The sequence below is a fragment of the Aquarana catesbeiana genome, linkage group LG02, assembly GCF_042186555.1.
Source record: "Aquarana catesbeiana isolate 2022-GZ linkage group LG02, ASM4218655v1, whole genome shotgun sequence".
Classification (NCBI taxonomy): Eukaryota; Metazoa; Chordata; class Amphibia; order Anura; family Ranidae; genus Aquarana; species Aquarana catesbeiana.
Window position 1 is genome coordinate 770,219,865 of NC_133325.1, and position 9,185 is coordinate 770,229,049.

The 9,185-nt window shown below is 42.2% G+C and overlaps 1 protein-coding gene across 2 annotated transcripts in view; it reads left to right on the top strand.

Moving 5' to 3' along the window:
- Positions 1 to 6,129, top strand: part of BTLA (B and T lymphocyte associated) — a 52,395-nt gene extending 46,266 nt beyond the window's left edge. For both annotated transcript variants that reach the window (XM_073617312.1, XM_073617311.1), the window contains exon 6: positions 4,582 to 6,129. In XM_073617312.1, the coding sequence (XP_073473413.1) occupies positions 4,582 to 4,629 (48 nt within the window). In that variant the 3' untranslated portion in view covers positions 4,630 to 6,129. The remainder of the gene's footprint in view (positions 1 to 4,581) is intronic.
- The last annotated feature ends 3,056 nt before the right edge of the window (positions 6,130 to 9,185 follow it).

Genomic DNA, 9,185 nt, shown 5'->3' on the forward strand with positions numbered 1-9,185 from the left:
TCTGCCCATGTCCTCAATGCAGCTAGGGATTTTGTAGTTGTGGTGGCAACTCTGCACATGCTCAGTTTTCAGCTGAGCATTTCTTCCGTGACTTGCAGTTGTTGCATAGTATCCTCATTCAAAAACCCCATTCAGCTGTCAAAAAAAAATAAAAAATTAAAAAAAACAAAAAAACAACAAAAAAAAAAAAACCACAGACACTCAAGAGGCAGCAGTATCACCTCCTGATTGGCTGTAAGCTACTATTGTGCCGTTCTGTGCAAAATGATTCACTACTAATCACTTTTCAAAGACCAATGCAGGTGTAAACGAGCCCCAATTTAGGAGTGGCCACTTAATAATAAAAAAATAGACATTATGCTGCAAATATAACCCTCCCAAACATGGCGGTTTTGCAGGCCATAAACTCAAAGGTTGAAGACTTGAGTACTAATTGCTTCTGATTGATCTTCAAAGTTTTATTGTCAACATACTGTAGATAGGTGAACAATTTTCAGTCAAATTTGATCAAATATTTATAAAACTCATATAATTTTGTCAAGTGGATGATTTTTTCGCTTTAGGACAGGTGGCTCTTCAATTAAAGCGGTAGTAAAGCCTGTTTTGTTATTTTTACCAACAGATAAGGCTATAAGAAGGATTACCTGGAGGTCAATCGAATATCTCCTAAACGTACACTGTTTAGGAGATATTCACCCTGCATGCAGCCGCTGACATGAGCGGCGTATGCGTTCTGAAGATCCGGCATACCGTGATTATTATTATTATACGAGATTTATATAGCACCAACAGTTTACGCAGCGCTTTACAATGTATAAGGGGGACAACACAATTACAGTACAGTTCAATACAAAAGGTACAGGAGGGCCCTGCTCGTAGAGCTTACATTCTAAAGGTCATCATGGTGATGTCATCATGGCTCCGGTCATTCACAGCGCTGATCCCGGAAGAGAGGACGGGGGAGTGGAAGTTGTCTGCCCTCTCAGCGGTGACAGGGCTCCGCTGGAAGGGCTTTGTTCTAAGGCGATCATTTCATAATGTGCTAGTATGCAATGCATACTAGCATATTATGCCATTGTCTTGCAGGGTTTTTTTTTGGGGGGGGGGGGGGTTCAGCGGTTTACTACCACTTTAAATAACCTTTGAAGCTAAATAATAAAATATAACACCATGCCTGGCTGCCTAAACCTAAAAAAGCATGTTGGCAGGTGCAGTTAGCTTGCCTACCTTTAGATGGCTCTGTTGCTATTGTGGCAAAGTCCTTTCTTGTATTAGGAGAGGTATGGACTCAAGAGAGAGATATATCATTTTGCCCCCCTGTACAAATCATTAGTAAGACCTCATCTGGAATATGCAGTTCAGTTTTGGGAACCAGTTCTCAAAAAGGATATCAGGGAACTGGAGAAAGTGCAGAGAAGGGCAACCAAACTGATAAGAGGCATGGAGGAGTTTAGCTATGAGGAAAGATTAGAGAAACTGAATCTATTCTCTCTTGAGAAGAGGAAATTAAGGGGGGATATGATCAACATGTACAAATACATAAGTGGATCTCATTGTGAACTTGTGTTGAGTTATTCACTTTAAGGTCATCAGAGAGGACAAGGGGGCTCTCTTTATGTCTAGAGGAAAAGAGATTTCATCTCCAAATACTGAAAGGTTTCTTCACAGTAAGAGCTGTGAAAATTTGGAATAGACTCCCTCCAGAGGTGGTTCTGGCAAGTTCAGTAGATTGCTTTAAAAAAAGCCTGGATACTTTCCTAAATGTACAGAATGTAACTGGGTACTAACATATATGGGTAAAGTTGATCCAGGGAAAATCGGATTGCCTCTTGGGGGATCAGGAAGGAATTTTTTCCCCTGCTGTAGCAAATTGGAGAATGCTTTGTTGTTTTTTTTTTTTTTTTGCCTTCCTCTGGATCAACTGTGGGTGAAGGATTGTGTATGTAGCACTAACTCTCGGTGGAGCTGCTGGTTTAACCGGGCTGTTACCTTCACTCTCCTTCCCTCTGTTTCACCGGCACCGGGTCTAGGGTTCCGTTGAGTTTACCTCTGGACGATATAAGCACCAACACTTGAGTACGTTTTCAATGCTTTATTGAACCAAGTAACGAAGGAAGTAGCAGGAAAGAGGCAGGAGGAAAACTGCAGGGAAGCTCAAATACCTTTCCTTAGGTTTCTTTAGAACGTCCTTTAAAGTTGAATACTGTAATTGAATGCGATCCCCTTTGTGGGACACGATCTTTGCTCGCCTGGATAGGCCTCTCTCACTTGCCTAGCAACCAGTACGTAGCACGAACAAAAGTCTCTGCCACAGACTTGCTTGAAATAAACCCGTACTATCCTCTGCCACAGGATGTATTGGTTCACGGTGAATGTCAGACACAGTACTTGGACCTCTAAGCCAACCCGGCAGTACTATGTAATAAGACTACTTCAGGATACGTCCTCTAACTGAGTCACCAGGCCCCTCTCCAGACCAGAGCTCCGCATGATCCTTCCATGACGGGTCCTTCCTTGGGATCTCCTCGGTTGTCCAGCTTCTTCACTCTGGATAGACAGCTCAGGACCATTCCTCGGCTGCTGTGGTAGGCCCCAGACAGGCTTCTGGGCCCACCCACGTGCCGCAGCGAATGGAGGACCGCGAGGTGGTACTCTAACGCATACCTGTCGGCCAGGATTGCCAGCAGGTGGCTAAAAACAAACCCCTAAACATGGTGTCTGTTCCATAAATACCCTCTCCCAGAATGCAACTCGGAGGACCACCTCCACCGAGTTGTCCCCGGGACAGAGGAGCACCCATACGCACACCAGCTAAGGGTAACAACGACACCCACCGGCTCAGTGTGGAACCACACGCAACGTCAGCCAAGCTGGAACAGAGGCAAATCTAACTTCCTCTAACGAGCAATTCACTAAATTTACCTATCAGATGGTAGATCATAAATCTACCAGCGCTACACGTATATGGGATTGTATTATTATTTTTTATTTTTTATTTTTTTGGTTGAACAAGATGGACTTGTGTCTTTTTTCAAGCTGACTAACTATGTAACTATACTCTCAGATGTACAGCAGAGAAATTTCCAAACTCAGGCCATAACCATGATAACTCTAGGTGGTCTTATAATTGTAATAACCTATCCATTGCTAATTGTGGTGGGGCGAGACTTGGGTTATCAAGCCAACTTTGCCAAATGTGGTTACATTTTTTAACCGCTTTTCGATGACGATAAGCCAACTGCTCTCTAAGTAGAAGGGAATTAACGTAGGCGATCCACTGTGCCCTAGAAGGCACAGTGGGAGGCAGCCAAAATTGGCCAACCAGCTCTCTAGCTAGGTTCAATAACTTAGACACCATAATATAAATACCTTTTGGATACATTTCAGCATCAATTGCGCCCAGCAAGCACACAAGCGGATCAAGAGGTATAGGTATTTGGGATTAGATCAGAAATAACCTGCACTATCTCTGCTCAATATTGGGCAAGTTTCGGACAGCGCCATATCATGTGTATAAAGTCCCCCCTGACCATCGAACGAATTGTGAGAGTTTATGTGCAGTGCACATATGCTATTTAACAAGGGTTTAAAGCTGAAGTTTACCAAAAAAAAAAAAATCCCAACAACTTTAGTCAAATCATTTACCTGTAATGAAGCATGTCCCACATTGTGCAGGCAGCTGGGTTCTGTAGAAATCTTCTGTGCAGGGATGCCCAGTCCTCTTCCTGTCTCTGAACTTCCTGTGCTGCAGCTTTGGATCTTCTTCAGGATAAACAGCGGTACAAATAGTCCAATGGGGACACGCCCTACCATCCACGCCCTCTATTGATAAAAGTCCTTTCATTGATTACATTGCCTGTAACACCATCTGTGAATGGTGGAGCGTCTGATTAGTCACAGGATTTTCACCCTCATTCGCAGATCGTGTTATAGGCAGTGTAATCAGTGAAAGAACTTTTCCCAATGGGGAAGGAGGAAGGAGGGGGTATGTTCCCGTCAGATGATCTGTACTGTTGTTCTGCTTGATGACCCAAAACTGTTAAGCTTTGCAGAGACGGAAGTTCAGAGACAGGAAGAGGACGGGGCATCCCTGTAGTGAAGTTTTCTCCAGGATCCAACTGCTTGCACAACATGGAACATATTTCATGACAGTAGGTGACGTGACTAAAGCTATAGGAATTTTTTTACCTTAAATAACAATGGTATCTGCCTTCCATTTCTCTTCTGTGAACCAGAAAAACGCCTTCTATGCTATAGTGAAGAGAGGAGGGGGGTCCTAAACGCCCTAATCCTAAAAAGCTTACTGTCCTAGGGTGACAATACTCCATAGATCCAGTACAGTAAGTGAGTGTTGTCACCCTAGGACAGGAAGTGTGATACTGGCAGGATCATCAGGTGGATATAAAAATAAAATAAGAAATGCAGAAATCACATAATGTCGGAGCAATATACTACATTTTTGTTTTGCTGTTTACCTATGCTCAAAGTGAGTGGAATCAAAACTTATAACCCACATACTTGTTCTCCTTCTAGAAATGCCTCATGCCTGGTTGTCATGCACTTTTGTATTTTTTCTTATAGGAAGAAGATAATAAAGTCTGCACATCTGATTCCAGAGAACCTGAATAGCTCTGCTTCGTAGAAGGGCCACACCAGTCCTTTAGACTACAAACTCTTCAATTAGTGAAAAAGTTGATAGTGGTTTCAGAATGTTGTACGTACCTATCAATATCAGTATTGTGGCCTAATTACTTACCAAACAATTTGGCCGGACCTTCAACCACATCTGGACCATTGGAGCATTTTTTGCTGCAGGAAACTGGAACAATCCCAACTCATTCTCATATTAATGGCTGTTCTGCAATATTCATGATACAGTAAATCTAATTTGAGCAAACCAATCAAACCAGAGATTGCCCTGGACCAAGCCAATTTGGAGATTTAAAAATTTAATATACCGTGTTAGTTAGAACATACCTTTTTTAAGGAGCATACCCTAGGATAGCATTTCTCAACCTTTTGGCATCCCTTTAAAAGTATGCAATATCTTGTGGCACCCCAGTCCAAAATTTAAATTTAAATCGTAAATGTTGCCTATCAATGGGAAAATTGAGTCTGGGATGATGTACACAACCGCCTTGATGAAATTAATTTAACAGAGGTCCTCCCTTTACATCAGAGGCCCCCATCACATCAGAGATCCCCCATCATAACAGAGGGCCCCACAAAACATCAGTGGTCCTGCATCGTGTCAGAGGTCCCCCCATCACATCAGTGGTCCCCCATCATATTAGAGGTCCCTCCATCACATTAGAGGTCCCCCATCACATCACAGGTCCCCCATCATGTCAGAGGTCCTCCATTATGTCAGAGGTCCCCCCATCATATCAGAGGTCCCCCATCATATCAGAGGTCCCCCCATAACATCAGAGGTCCTGGTTGGCTCCCCCATCAAATTCTCACAACAAGATAGTATTTTGACACCACCGTGTGAAAGGGTTATGAACAGCCTCGACTGTATACACTGGTAATGCTCAACTCGGACTGGATTATAAGATCAACGCTGCCCTCTTAAGATCAGGGAATCTTGAAACTCTTATGCCTCATACACACGATCAGATTGTTGGCCAACAAAACCGTGGAATTTTGTCCGAAGGGCGTTTGCCCAAACTTGTCTTGCATACACATGGCCACACAATTGTTGGCCAACAATTACGAATGTAGTGACGTACTACGTGGTTTACTGGCTCTTTGGGGCCACCCTTTGGGCTCCTTCTGCTAATTTTGTGTTAGTAGAAGTTTGGTGAGTGTTGATTCGCGCTTTTCTTTTCACGTTTTTCATTTAGAGCCTTTCAGTTCGTGCTTTTCATTTCGCTCTTTTCATTTCGTGCTTTTCAGTTTGTTTCTGACCAGACATGTTGTGGAATCGGAGGAGATAACGTGTTATTTATTATTGGCCTTGGAGTTATTGCTTTGACATTATTTTTTTGCTTGAATGATGATTTGATTTGGTATATTTTCTATATTTTTAGATGCATAGAATGCACTTTTTGGTTAAGTTCTATTGGCAGATATCATGTCTAATTTTATTTGTTTTTAAATGCACAATATAAAAATTGTGTAGAATAATACTTGGCTATGTGTTTTACTTCAAACGACAGTTTGGGAGTAGCACTTACATTTAAAAAAATACAATGTAAAATCGACAAGGGACACCAACATAGTTGTATCTTTGATCTTAAAAACTACAGGATAATGGTGTTGTGGTAACTTGCCCAAATAAAAAAAAAACAAGCATAATAATATTATTCTTGATATCACTAGAAAAAAAAACCCTTTGAAAATTTGTTTGCAATAATTACATCAGTATCACCAGCAAAGCAGCTTCATTATTATCCCATTAAAGAAGAAGAGAATTGTGCGCTGCATTTCGAGATTTCATAATTTGCCACGTCACGAATGTTAATTCTCCATTACGAGCGCTAGTTTACAAGACCGACCGCTTCTGGCTCGTCCTTGCTTCCGAGCATGCGTGTTTGTACTTTGGACTTTTGTCCGACGGACTTGTGTATACAAGATCAGAAAGTCCGACAACACACATTTGTCCGTGGAAAATTTGAAAACTTGCCATCCAACATCTCTTGGCGGAAAGTCCGTCAACAATTGTCCGATGAAGCATACACACGGTCGGATTTACCGCCAACAGTCTGACATGGAACATTTCCCGTTGGAAAGTCCGATCGTGTGCACTGGGCTTAAGTGCATTATCCACAGCACTTTATTAACGGATAAAGAGAGTACATACTCACAAGAGCACATGTAGTTTCAGCATTGTACAGAAACCACAAAACCAATGGTCTGACACATGATACGACTCTTCTGGTTTATAGTATGTCAAAATAATATGTTTTATTTAATATTATTCTATTATTATTAACCACTTGCCGCTCACTCACAGTACTTTTACTGCTAGCGGGCGGCAGCTATAGGCTCAGCAAAGTGCTGGTACATTGCTGAGCACATGCGCACTGGCATGCCCCCTGGAGCACACAGTGGCATGGCCCCGTTCACTCTGTGTTCAGTGGACTCAGGGGATCACGCTGCTCAGGTATGAGCCCCCAGGGTATCATCTGATTACTGTGACCAATCATAGCAATCACATGATTACAATGTAAACAAAACAGTCACGCATGGCTTCACTTCATGACTGTTCTGCTTACTATAGTAATGCTGTGATTAGCCAACAGCTATCACATGGTACCTGGGCCAATTACAGCACCTTGTACCATGTGATTAACTGTAGCCAATCACAGATCACAATACTAAGCAAGCTGTCATGAATGAAAGACATTGCAGCTAAAACTATTGCTTATAACTGTGATCATCACGGTGTGTAAAAAAAAAAAATCCCTGATCACCCCCCCCCCACGAGTAGTACAGTGTCACTATGGGGAACCCCAATCATACAGATACCCATCACAGAGACCTCCAATCACACAGACCCCCATCACAGTGATCCCCCGATGACACAGTCATCCCATCACAAAAATTCCCAGCCATACAAACCCCCATCACAGAGCCCCCGATCACACAGTCCTCCTTCACATCAGAGACTTTTTGGCTCCAGCAGCATGCCAGAGGGTTGGGAGGTGGAGGAGGTCTGGAGGAGATGCACTATTGCAACTCATGGCGTTAATCTAGGGCAAACTGGGTCCTGTGCTCGCGGCACCCCAGGCTACTGTGGCACAATAGTTAAGAAATATTAAACTAGGACAGGGGTCTTCAAACTTTTAAACAAAGGGACAGTTTACTGTTCTTAAGGTTTTAGGGGGCCTGGACCGTGGCCAGTGAAAGTAGAAAATGTCCTGTCATCAGTGGGAGTAAACAGTGCTTCATCATTGGTTTTAACAGGAATAGTGCCCCAATGTTAAGTTTAGCAGGAGGAATAGTGCCCCATGGTTGGTATTGGTGGGAGGAATAGTGCCTCATCATAGGTCTTAGCAAGAGGAATAATTTCCCCATCACTAGTCTTAGCAGGAGGAATAGTGCCCCATCACTGGTCTTAGCAGGAGGAATAGTGCCCCATCCATGTTGTCAGTGGGAGGAATGTAGCCTCATTATTAATGTCAGTTGGAGGAATAGTGTCTCAAGGGCTGGATAGAGGAAAGCAAAGGGCCGCATCTGGCTCCCGGGCCGCAGTTTGGAGAGCACTGGCCTAGGATCTTGAAGTCATAGTTCAGTAGTCAGTGTTTATGAAATTGTTAAAGTGCTGTAAATGAAAAAAAATACACATAAATAGATACTATATAAATGAAAAGGTCCTTGATTTTTGACACCCCGATCGATCGATGGTCTCATTTATTGAAGTCAAGCACACCTTGACATAAGTGTGAACATCGACTACTCCTTGCTCGCTCCTCCTTGTGCATTACCTGGATAAGATATGTCCCCAGCACACCAACAAGCTTAGTTCAAAGAGAAAAGCTCCTTTTTTTGGCATGATCACATAAATGAATTGCTGTGATAAAGGGCGATCCCAATACAATCATTAAAAATGCAAAAAGTGATTTATAAAAATAGTATGTATACATTCAAAACTGTGTATAAACGTGCATTAGTGAATGGCTTCACTTTATACATGTGCACAAATATTTCAGAAAAAATTAATTAATATATTTATGATTGGTCAAACAAATATATCATGAAAAGTTCAAAACAGCTCCAAAATTCTTTCTAGATGATTTCACTCCAACACCATGTGAGAAATAAAATCCGTGTTCCAAATAAAATTCGTGACTTTCACCCAAAGTGACAACAAATTCACTCACCAGATGGCCCTGACCACTTCCTGATGACACGTGCTGGAATAAACGGTTTTGAATGTTCTGGAATACACGGTTTTGAATGTTCTGGAATACACGGTTTTGAATGTATACATACTATTTGCATAAATCACTTTTTGCATTTCTAATGATTGTATTGGGAGCGCCCTTTATCACAGCATTCATTCTTCATTAGTCTTCACTAATTTCAGGTGCAGCAACCCTTCTTTCCTTTTTGTTTCATTATTGGCGCCAGTTCCATTTATTTATTATTCATGATCACATAAATAAGCAATATTTCTGGACTTCACAGAGACCCTTCATCAGACATGCGATGATGCATGCCTGATGAAATCCAGAACA